The 12628-nt window shown below is 39.4% G+C and overlaps 1 protein-coding gene across 5 annotated transcripts in view; it reads right to left on the minus strand.

Moving 5' to 3' along the window:
• LOC143022121 (nuclear valosin-containing protein-like) overlaps positions 1-12628 on the minus strand; it is a 170363-nt gene that overhangs the window by 100055 nt on the left and 57680 nt on the right. For all 5 annotated transcript variants that reach the window (XM_076180131.1, XM_076180130.1, XM_076180134.1 and 2 more), the window contains 2 exons: positions 9009-9131; positions 594-810 (listed from right to left, as the gene is read on the minus strand). In XM_076180131.1, coding sequence (XP_076036246.1) covers positions 594-810; positions 9009-9131 — 340 coding nt within the window. The remainder of the gene's footprint in view (positions 1-593; positions 811-9008; positions 9132-12628) is intronic.

The following is a 12628-nucleotide window of genomic DNA, read 5'->3' on the forward strand; positions in this document are numbered from 1 at the left end:
TGCTCAATCGTTCGTTCTCTTTCACCCGTGTATTTTGATAACCATAGAAAATATGATGAAGCCAGTTTAGAGAGAATGGAGGTTACGTAGGTACGACTACAATAAATATAATCAAGATGTCGACGTCGGCATCATCGAGTACCCACTTGCTCCTCATGCCGCCTACGTAGGCCCGAAGGGATTTTTCCCAGTTTTCTCCTTTATACATGGGGGAACAGAGAGGGGGGGCGCCGATTTAATGAAGCGGCCTTGCTGTGGATGTGCTGTGTCTTGCAACACTGCTTCTGACCCACGGCAGTGGACAAGGTGCAGGGATGACCCGTCATCCAGGAGGTGCTAAGATGAGAGGGAGGGTAGAAGGGTGTGGAGTGTATTCAGGGATGGAATGGGTGGGAATGATTTTATGCCTTTTCCTTTTTGGCTACCTCCCTTGTAAGGGGGAAAAAGCCTTGGTATATGTATGTACAAATATACAACCAATCTTTTCCCATTTGCTCATCCATACAACATCAACTAGCATTCAATGATCAAATTACTGGCATTCTGCTTGTTGTCTTCCTGCTATACTGTTTTATGCCTTCATCCCTACTTACACTGCAAACAAGAAGATAACTGAGCACCCATCCTTCTCTCCATGCTCTTAGATGATCCCTCCTTTGGTGAAATGACATCAATCTTTTCCAGCAGCATAATACAGGGAGCCATGGCAGCTGCCTGCTCAAAGGTATCTTTCACTCGTTCCTCACTCTCCCCAGACACCCCTCCCACCAATTCTGTGGCAGTGATGCGGAATAAGGGGACATTTGATGTCTGCAAAAAATAAAATTTATAAACATGTAAGATGCATAATAATTTCAAAACAACCTGAATCCAAACTTTGGGTCATTAAATGTTAATGGTTGTGGTATAGATGAGATTAAAAGGGAAGATATTGACAGTATTCTTGAGAACCATGATGGATGTGTCAGCATTAAGGAAAACTAAGTTGAAAAGGAAGGGTAATTTTGATTTTGGAAGTGTGTTGAGGAGAATGTCGTGAGGGGATGAAGAAAGTAGTCTAACTAATATCAGCATTAGTAAAGAAGTAGTAGTCAAGCAGATTGACAGACTTAAAGCTACAAAATCTCCGGGCCCAGACGAAATTTTTCCAAGAATGCTTAAAGAGTGTAAATTTGAAATCTGTGACCAGTTAACTGAAATATTCAATAAATCGGTAGACACTGGTTCTGTTCAAACTGCTTGGAGGCAGGCAAACGTTGTTCCTGTTTTTAAGAAGGGAGATAGATCGTCTATATGCAACTACAGGCCAATCAGTTTGACATCGGTTATAGGAAAAATGCTTGAATCAATAAGAGAACACATTGAAGGGCATAATTTAATTCGTGATTCAAAGCATGGTTTCTCCAAGGGTAAGTCATGTGTAACTAATCTTCTATCCTTTTACACTAAAGTATATAAGGCGTCAGACAACAATGAAAATTACAATGTTATTTACCTTGACTTTAGCAAAGCGTTCGACAAAGTGCCACACCAGAGACTACTGAATAAAATCAAAGCACATGGCATAGGAGGAAAAGTGTTAGAATGGATTAGAGCTTGGATTAGTAACAGAAAACAGCGGGTCACCATAAATGGAATAAAATCTAGGTGGGGCAATGTTACTAGCGGGGTGCCCCAGGGCTCGGTTTTGGGTCCCTTGTTGTTCATTATGTATATAAATGACTTAGACGATGGGTTAAATAGTGATGTTAGTAAGTTTGCGGACGACACTTAAATAGGACGCCTAATTAGGTCAGGAGACGACGCCCAGATTCTGCAGGATGATCTTAATAAACTGTTAACATGGTCGGTGAAATGGCAAATGAACTTCATAATCTCTAAGTGTAGCATGTTAAACGTAGGGCTACACAACCCCGAAAATAGATACAACATAGATAACACGTTTTTAGAAAAATCTGAGTGCGAGAGGGACTTGGGAGTTCTGGTGAGTCCAGACCTTAAAACCAGGAACCAGTGCATTAGCGCCAGAAATAAAGCTAACAGAGCATTAGGCTTCATTGCTAGGATGGTAACGAATATAAGTGCAGAGGTAATTATTAAACTCTATCTAGCGATAGTTAAACCCATCCTTGATTATGCGGTACAGTTTTGGTCTCCGTCCTACAGAATGGACATAAATTCACTGGAATCAGTAGAGAGAAGAATGACCAAAATGATACAAGGACTCGGAAATTTGCCTTACGAAGAGAGGCTTAGGCACCTAAACTTACACTCTCTGGAAAGACGCAGAGTGGGGTGATCTAATAGAAGTGTTCAAGTGGATCAAAGGCTATAACAAGGGTGATGCAAACAAGGTCATCATAATAAAACAACAGGGCAGGATTCGCATTAATGGGTATAAACTGGACAAATTTAGATTTAAGAAGGAAATAGGCAAGAATTGGTTTACTAATAGGGTGGTCGATGAATGGAATAAACTTAGTAACCATGTAGTAAGCGCTGAAACTATCAGTTGTTTTAAAAAATGATTAGACAACTTTATGGATGGGGATGACAGGTGGTGATGGATACAGAGCTGCCTAGTGTAGGCCTTATGGTCTTTTGCAGTCTCCTTTATTCTTATGTTCTTATGTGAATGATGTGGGGGCAAGGGAGGGAAAGAGTGGCTCTGCTGGTAAGTGATGAGATAGGAGTGGAGGGTAGTGTCTTCCAGGTTAATGTGGGTGAAGGTGAAAATGCATTTTCCCAATCTTGTGGTGCCTTTCCTTCCTTGAGTGAGCAATCTATTATTTCATATATCTTGTCCTCTAGCTCATCTATTCATTCTTTTAGTATTCAATTGGCAATTCAGTTTGGACCACGTGATTTTCCGACATCAAGGTTTATTATTTGGTCCTTTATTACTTTTGTGTTACATTTATTTCTTTCATTGGGGGGGGGATCTTTCTATCTTTTCTTCTTCCCAATTGTGTGCATTTTCTATTGTGAATACAGACTTAAAATGTTTGTTCATAACCTCTGCCATTTCTACATCTTCTACATATTCCTCATGTATTTACCTAGTTGTATTATATGGGAAGGGAGCTATGCTCATAGTGACCCATCTTTGTATCTTTCAGCATCTAATTTCTTAAATTCTTGTATGGTTTTGGCACATACAAGATATGTATGTATTTACCTACCGGTAGTTGTATCTTACGGGAAAGGGAGCTACGCTCATGGTCTCCCGCCTTTGTATCTCACAGTGTCTAGTTTGCTCTTAAATTCATGTACAGTTTTTACACACATTATTGTTTCACCAATTTTGTTCCAAGTGTCCGCCACTCTGTGTGGACAACTGTTTTTCTTGAGATCTCTTCTATAACTATTCTTTTTGAGATTCTTTCCGTATCCTCTTGTGTTTCTTGTCCCAATATAGCAAGTCCTCCCTATCAAGTATTTCTGTGCCTTTCATGATTCTATAGATGGTCAGTAGGTCACATCTCTCTTCTTTGCTCCAAAGTCGGTAATTTAAATTTAGCCAGTCTCTCTTAATATGACAAGTTTGAAAGTGCTGGGGCCATTTTCATGGTTGCTCTCAATATTCTTTCAATTTTCTTTGTAGTCTTTTTGGTACTGGGTGACCATAATGTTGCAGCACACTCCAGTCTATACCTTATTAATGTGACTAATATTTTTCTAATAATTTCTTGTTTTCATGTTTTCCAATTTTTTGAATAATTTTTTTTGTGTGGTACTTTATCTAAGGTTTTCTGTAAGTCTATGAAAACACAATCAGCCCATCCATCCCTTTCTTTTATTATATTAGTCTTGAGTAAAAACAAATTGTCTTGGGTTTATCATATTGTTTTCTTCCAGGTGTTTTACCCATCTATTCTTGATAATCTCACAAAGTCTGGCTATACTGCTTGTTGGGGAGAATGGCCTGTAATTAGTTGGTTCTTCCTTGTTTCCTCCTTAATATATTGGTAATGTTGGCATTTTTCCAGTCCTTTGGTATTTTTCCTTCTTTGAGTGAGCATCTATTAGGTTGTATATTTTGTCCATAGTTCTTCTTTGCATTCTTTTAGTATACAGTTTGCAATTCCACCTGGGCTGTGCGATTTCCCAATGTCAAGGTTCGTTAATTGCTCCATTATTTCTTTTTGTGTTATTACTATTTCCCTCATTGGGGGAGACCGCACTTCACTTCCTTCGTCCCAATGCTGTACTTTTTCTCTGGTGAAAACTGATGAAGTGATTGTTCATTTCTATATCTTCTGTGTATTCTGTATTTCCTTGGTGTAGTTTCACCATTTCCTGTTTGTTTTCAAGTTTACCATTCACATATCTATAGAATAGTTTGGGTTGATCCTTACATTTTTCTTTGATGTCTTTTTCATAGTTTCTTTTTTTCCTCTGTGCACACTTTTACATATTCATTTATATAGTTTATATATATTTGCTACTTTCCAGGTTTTTATCTTTTTGCCATCTTTTCCAAGCTTTGTCTCTTTTGCCTCACTGCATCTTCTGTTGAACCAGCATTTAATGCACACCCTCTCTAGTTTTTGTCTTGGTACATATCTATTCACTCCTTCATTATAGATTTCCATCAAGATTGCCCACTTATCTTCCACTTTTGTCTCTTCAATGTAAAAATTTTCCCAATTTGCATTTTGAAAGAATTTCTTTGGTTTTGTTGTACATCAATCTTCCTTTTCTGTACTTTTCATTACTCTCCATATATATTTCTTCTTTTAGTTCAGTTTCTATTAGTATGTGGTCACTCTTTCCAAATGGTATATTGTATTCAATTTTATCTACAATTTTGGGTTCTGTTGTAAACATTAAATCTAGTCTCGACGGTTGTTCATTGCTTCTGTATCTGGTATTTTCATTGACCCTCTGTATGTTCCATGGTCATATCCAATAATACATTTCCCCATAGGTCCTCTCTGCCCTTCACTGTCATCTCCTCCCAACAGATTTCTCTGCAGTTAAAATCCCCCATAAGTACCAGGTTACCTCCGCCCTTTAGTATCTCTTTTAATGAATGCCTTGTATCCTCTAACATTTTTGAATGCTCGTTTTTTTTTTTCAAGAGCCCATTTTTGGGGGCACGTAAGTCACCACAAATTTTCTACTTTTCATGTCTCTGTCTTCGACTTTTATCATGACCATTTCTACATTGTTTTTACCCTCAGTAACCTTCATCACATTCAAGTTTTTCTTGGCCAAGAACTTTATTACTCCTCCTTGTTTCTTGCTTCTGTTTTTATTCCAGTAATTGTATAACCCAAGTCCAACACTATTAGGTGGTATTGGACCTTAATTTTATCTCCACAATTCCCATTATGGCAGGTTTTTCTTCTGACAGGTAATCATTTAGTCCATTCAATCCTGAGATTAATCCATCAATGTTAGTATAGGCCACCTTAATTTTTTTTCTTTCTCTCTTCTGTTTTTATTCCAATGATTGTGTAACCCATGTCCAACACTATTAGGTGGTATTGGGCCTCTTAATTTTGTCTCCACAAATCCCATTATGTCTGGTTTTACATCTGACAGGTAATCCTTTACTTCATTCAATCCTGAGATTAATCCATCAATGTTAGTATAGGCCACTTTTAATTTTTTCTTTCTCTATCTTATTTTCTGGTTTTGTTTCAATCACTCTGATGTACCATTTTCTCAGTCTCATATCTAAGGCCCTCCAATAGAACTCCTTGCTTTCAGTCTCCGTTCTCTTTGCATTTTTTCTTTAGTTTCACCTTTTAGTATTTTCTCTTTTTCTATTTCCTCAACACTCATCTCTCTTTTTATCCTTATAATGTTGTAATGTTCACTCTTTGCTTTTTCTATTGTCACTACCAATTGAGATCTTAGTTTCAATTTTAGTGGCCGATTTCTTTCCTTAGAATATTGTCTCATTCTATACACTTCTATATCTTTCTCTACTTCCAGGTCACCACCTTGTATTTCTTTTAGAACTGATATTGCTATTTCTTTTTCTTCTTTTTCTCTCATGTACCTCACCAAACCATGTTTTTCCCTTAGTCCACATACCACTATACATTTTTTTTCTATCCACAGTATCTCTAACCCAATTTGCCTTTTCTTTAATTACTTGAATGATTGTATCTATTGCATTTTCCTGCATCTGTTATACTACTTTTTTAAAGGCAATTTCTTAATTTTCTCTGTTTTCACTCCATTTCTTAACCTCTTCACTCCGGGGCACATCGCACGTCTGGCAGCATTAGCTGCCCGACGTGCGATGTCTCGAAATAATAATTGCATTATAAAAAATAAAGTTGTGCTAAATTGTCCATTCTCTTTCACCCATGTATTTTGATAACCATAGAAAACTGATGAAGCCAGTTTAGAGAGAATGAAAATTACGTAGGTACAACTACAATAAATATAATCGAGATGGCGACTTCGGCATCAGGGAGTACCTACTTGCTCCTCATGTCGCCTACGTAGGCGGCACCGTATGGAAGTGGTTAATCTTTTGCATACTTTCTTCACTTAAGTTTTCTTCAATTTTTTCAGTCAATTCTTGTACTTTGTTATTTACCTCTTTTTTTTAATTTCTCACTATTGGTAGGAGGGGAGTGGAATATATAGGAAATGGAATGGGTGGGAGTGGTTTCTATGCCTTTTTCTTTTTGGCTACCCCCCATGTAGGGGGAAAAAGCCTTTGGTATATGTATGTATATTATTTTTTATTGTCAGTTCATTCCCAAGTTCAGGGTGTGATTTCTTGAGATTGGATATTTCATTCTACAATCTCTTTCCTTAATTCAGTGGATTCATTCTCTTACCATTTTCTATTGTTACTCATTTCCCTTTCCATGTCTACGATTCGACTTAAATTGTTTTTTTCGTACTTACTAAAACCGGAAAAGGAGTCTTCGTTATACAATTAAATCTTGCTGCTGGTGTTTTCATCATTCTGTTAACAATGTACTTTGGTGTAGTGCCCCTTGATGTCCCTGCTTTCAAGATGACATCTGTCTCGAAATCATCGTTTTTATTTTCTTGCATTTTCTCTTGTTAAATCACTAACACTGCAGAGAAATAATTTTGGATAACCATAACTGCTTATCCTCCCATTCAATACTAACCAGGCCTCCTGTTTTCCTTGTACTATTAAGAATTTTCGTCTTCAACAATCTATGGAGCTCAAGTGAGGATATGTTGACAGTTTGGAAGCTCTATAGTGTGTGTGTATGGGTATTTACATACATAAATACATGAACCAACGGCTTTTTCCCCCTTACACGGGGGGTAGCCAAAAAGAAAAAGGCATAGAAATCACTCCCACCCATTTCATTTCCTATATATTCCACTTCCCTCCACCCTCCTCTCTCCCTCCTATCTTGGCACCTCCTGGATGATGTGCCATCCCTGCATCCTGTCCACTGCCCTGGGTCAAAGGCAGTGTCGCAAGACACAGCACATCCACAATAAGGCCGCTTCATAAATTTGGCGACCACCACTATCCGTCCCCTCATGCAGAAAAGGAGAGGACAGGGAGGAATCCCTTCGGGCTGCATCAAATTTTTTTTCTCATACATACTTCCTCACCACCCATCTCCCACCCACTCCCCCTCATGCATCACACCCTCATCTATACACAACCCTTCTCCATTCACCTTTATCTTCTGTCCTCTCCCATCCTTCCTCCACAGACATTCCTCTCTTTTGTAAAGCCCCTTTCACCCCATCCATCCATCTCATACTAGGATGCCCCCTCATATTCACTCCTTCCACCTCCGCCTTCCACACTTCTTTTACTAATCTTTCTTCACTCATTCTTTCCATGTGTCCAAACCATCCTTATACTCTTTCATCAAGAACACTGTGCGTACTAATGTCGCAACAGTTAAGATTACCCTGAGCTCAGGACAAAGAAGCACCTCTTTTTTGGAAACCTCTACCCAAGGGATCATAGCTTTGGTTCAGAAGGCCTTCAAGATCCTTAATTCAAACTTACCAATGTTTGAGAACCCAACCCGGCACAAAATTGTGACCAGTAAGTTCTTAAACTTTCCATGAAATTATTAAACCTCAATTTCCATACAGTAACTTGTTTAGCAGAATCATTGTGTCTTCCAATAATTTGGAATGTTCACTGTCCGACCACAGGTGTTTTTGGTGGTATGTACACTGCTACAAATTCTGCTTTTCATCTTTTTGTTAGCAATTTTGATCATAGTTAATTCTACATTGCCTTGGCCTTCAATAATCTGTCACATTTAGACCCTTTTTGGCCAATATCATGACACGTCCTCCCTACTTTTCTGTTCTATTTCCCCACCCCCCAGTGGTTGTATAGACCATGTCCCATAATGCTTGTTGATAGCGGTTCTTTCAATTATGTCTCTACTATTCCCATAATGTCAGATTTTTCTGTTTCTAGTCATTTAGTTCATTGATTCCAGAGACCATGCCATCGATATTTGTGTATGCCACTTTTGGTTTCTTATTTTCTTTTCTTTTTTATTTAAGTTCCCATTTTTTTTATGTACCATTTTTTCATTCTCAAGTCCAGCACTCTCCAAAAAAACTCGTATTTTTCTCTCTGTTCTCCTCTCATTTCTATCATTGGCTTCAATTCTGAGAGCTTTGTCTTTCTCTTTTTCCTCATCACTCATTTCCTTTTGTATCCATGTTTAAATTTCTCACGGTTTGCCAGTTTAACCGCTTTCGATAATACCTCCTCAACTATCATTTGAGTTCTTAGTTTTATTTTCAATGTTTTTTTTTTTTTTTTTTTTTCATTGATTTCTTTATCAAAATTTTGCCCTTCCTGTATATATGTAAGAAAGAACTGGATGCAGAAAGATACAACAGCGGGTCACTAAGAGCATAGCTCTTCTCCCACAAAATACAACTAGGTAAAAGTAAATACACACACAGTGTATATATATATATATATATATATATATATATATATATATACACACACACACATAAATCTATACAGATCAACAGAGTTTGCTATAATGTAGCCTTACCCCAGCCAATGCCTGTGCAAACATTGTTTTTCCACTTCCTGTAGGTCCAGTAAGCAGCATGCTCTTTTGTAGAGGTTTCAGTACTCCAGGATAGTGTAGGTTGGCAAGTAAATCACCAATTTTCTGCAAGTGAAAGATTATATGTTAACATAGAAATACATATACCAAAGGCTTTTTCCCCCCTTATAAGGTTAGCAAAAAAAAAAAGGCATAAAAACCATTCCACCCATTCCAGCCCTATCACACTCCACTCCCCTCCACCCTCTTCCCTCCCTCTTATATTGGCACCTCCTGAATGACGGATCATCCCTGTATCTTGTCCACTGCCCTGGGTCAGAAGCAGAGTCGCAAGACAGCACATCCACAGCAAGGCCGCTTCATTAAATCGGCATCCCCCCTCTCTCCGTCCCTTCATGCAGAAAAGGAGAAGATGGGGAGAAATCCCTTCGGGCTGCATCAAATTATTCTCACACATATTCCCTGTCCCCCCACCCCCCACCCATTCCACCTCATGGATCACAACATCATCCATATACAACCATTCTCCATTCACCCCAGTCTTCTGTCCTCTCCCATCCTTCTTTAACAGACATTCTCTTCTTCTCCAAAGTCACTTTTACCCCATCCATCCATCTCATCCTAGGTCACTCCCTCATGTCCCCTCTTTCCACACCTCTTTTACAAGTCTTTCTTCACTCATTCTTTCCGTGTCTCCAAACCATCACAATACTCTTTCATCGACCCTATCTCCCAGCTCCCTTTCCACCCCTGTTCTCCTCCTCACCTCCTCATTTCTCACTCTATCCAGCCTAGTAACCCCTACGAGTATCATACTTCTTAGACACCTCATCTCAAACTCCTTCTCTCTTCCTCTCTTATATTCCATGTTTCTGTTCCCATACAGTGCTGTCAGCACAATTACTCCTTCATAGCATTCATTCCCAGATGTCTATTTCTCATTACACTTTTTAATTCACCAAGGCATTTACTCGCTTCTCTCAATCTATATTTTACCCCCACCTCCACTCCTCCCTTTCCTGCCACATTTGCACCCAAGTATCGAAAACTATCCACTTCCTCCAGTCTCTCTCCCTTAATACTTACTTCCAGTCTGCTGCCACTTGTACATCTCATCACCTTACTTTTACCCACATTTATCTTTAACTTTCTTCTTTCACACTTTCCCAAACTCTGTCACTAACTTCCTCAATTCCTCCTTTGATCCTGCTACAAGCACAGTGTTGTCTGCAAACAACAGCTAGCTCATCTCAAACTTTTCTCCATTTTCTTTAATCATCTCTAATCCCTGAACCATCACGCTTGCATTTACCTCTTGTACCACCCCATCCATGTACAAACTGAACAGCCAGGATGACATAGCACATCCCTGATGAAGTCCCACCTTTACCCCAAACCACTCTCTCCATTTCTATTCTTGACACATACTCTACTACACATACATACATACATATACCAAGACTTTTTCCCCTTACAAGGGAGGGAGCCAAAAAGGAAAAGGCATAAAATCATTCCCACCCATTCCATCCCTGAATACACTCCACACCCCTCCACCCTCCCTCTCATCTTAGCACCTCCTGGATGATGGGTCATCCCTGCACCTTGTGCACTGCCCTGGGTCAGAAGCAGTGTCGCAAGACACAGCACATCCACAGCAAGGCCGCTTCATTAAATCGGCGACCCCCCTCTCCGTTCCCCCATGCATAAAGTACATGCTCTACTACTCTCGTAAAAACTCTTAACTCCTAAAAGCTTTCCTCCTATCCCATATATCTGCAATACCTCCCACAGTGCCTTCCTGTCTAACCTATCATAGGCCTTTTCCAGATCCATAAAAGCCCCAAAAAACATCCTTACCTTTTCCTATAGCTTTCACATATCTGTCTTACCACAAAAATCTGATCTACACAACCCCTACCTGTCCTAAACCTACAATGTTCCTCACCAATTAGGCAGCCTACACACGGAGCGTCTTTGTGACGTGCGTCATTTATGACGACCGTCGAAAAAGACGCTCGTTTTTAGATAACTATACTCGCAAACGTTGTCCTACACACGCAGCGTTAAAATGACGGTCGTCAGTATGGCACCTGAGCGTTGCGCGTCATCCTGCTAATTTCAATAACTATACTCGCAAACGTTGTCCTATGGGAAGTCCTATGGGAAGTGGACTTTAATACTAAGAAGTGTAGCATAATGGAGTTTGGAAAAAGCAAAAACAGAATATCAGGAAAATATACAATTGGAACCAAAGAAGTAAAGAAAGTAGGATCCGAAAAAGATTTGGGAGTAATTATCACGAACGACTTGTCCTATGATATACAGATTAACAAAATTGTCGGGGAGACTTACAACTTGCTAAGATCAATAAAAGTGGCGTTTACATACTTGGACGAAGACATGATGAAAAAAATATTGGTTACATTGATAAGGCCTAGATTAGAGTATGCAGCGACATTGTGGTCCCCCAGTACCAAAAAGAATATAAAGAAAATAGAAAGAATCCAAAGAGCAGCTACAAAAATGGCACCTGCACTTGCAAACCTATCATACGAGGAGAGATTGGCTAAACTGGAGTTACCGACACTGGAGCAAAGAAGAGAGAGAGGTGACCTATTGACCATCTACAGAATCATGAAAGGCACAGAGGTACTCGATAGTGAGAACTTACTTAACTGGGACAAAAGAAACACAAGAGGACATGGAAAGAAAATTAAAAAACATAGCTATAGAAGAGAACTGAAGAAAAACAGTTTTCCTCATAGAGTTTTGGACACTTGGAACAAAATGGACAATGGAATAGTATGCGCAAAAACCATTCATGAGTTTAAAAACAAACTAGACACTGCAAGATACAAAGGCGGGACATCACGAGCATAGCTCCCCTTCCCGCAAAATACAACTAGGTAAATACAACTAGGTAAATACACGCAGCATTAAAATGACGGTCGTCATTATGGCACCTGAGCGTTGCGCGTCATCCTGCTAATTTCAATAACTATACTCGCAAACATTGTCCTACACATGCAGCATTAAAATGACGGTTGTCATTATGGCGCCTGAGCATTGCGCATCAAATTAGCAGGATGACGCGCAACGCTAAGGCGCCATAATGACGACCGTCATTTTAACGCTGCGTGTGTAGGACAACGTTTGCGAGTATAGTTATCTAAAAACGAGCGTCTTTTTCGACGGTCGTCATAAATGACGCACAAAGACGCTCTGTGTGTAGGCTCTCTGAAATTAGCAGGATGACGCGCAATGCTCAGGCGTCATAATGATATAAAAATGCAGGCATATTAAAAAGCCCTTTCTCCTCTATGAGGTGGTGACCAAGTCAAAGCATACACACATTCCTGACCTCCAAAACCTATTTGCTATCTCTTTTGTGGCTCCTTTTGTGTCATCCCCATCACAGCACTTGCACAACAGGGCCCAATGGTTGAAGCTAGTTTACCCCCACAGCTTCATTATACAGGGTGTTCAGGATAAATTTGACAACTTTATGGAAAATGTCATATCTTGGCCAAAAGTTTATGTTTTCTCAAAATTCAAGGTACATCTCTTAGGGGATCTTTTGCCAAATACAGCTCACTCAAGGA

Source organism: Oratosquilla oratoria, chromosome 43 (assembly GCF_046742065.1).
Source record: "Oratosquilla oratoria isolate Oo_2021 chromosome 43, ASM4674206v1, whole genome shotgun sequence".
Classification (NCBI taxonomy): domain Eukaryota; kingdom Metazoa; phylum Arthropoda; class Malacostraca; order Stomatopoda; family Squillidae; genus Oratosquilla; species Oratosquilla oratoria.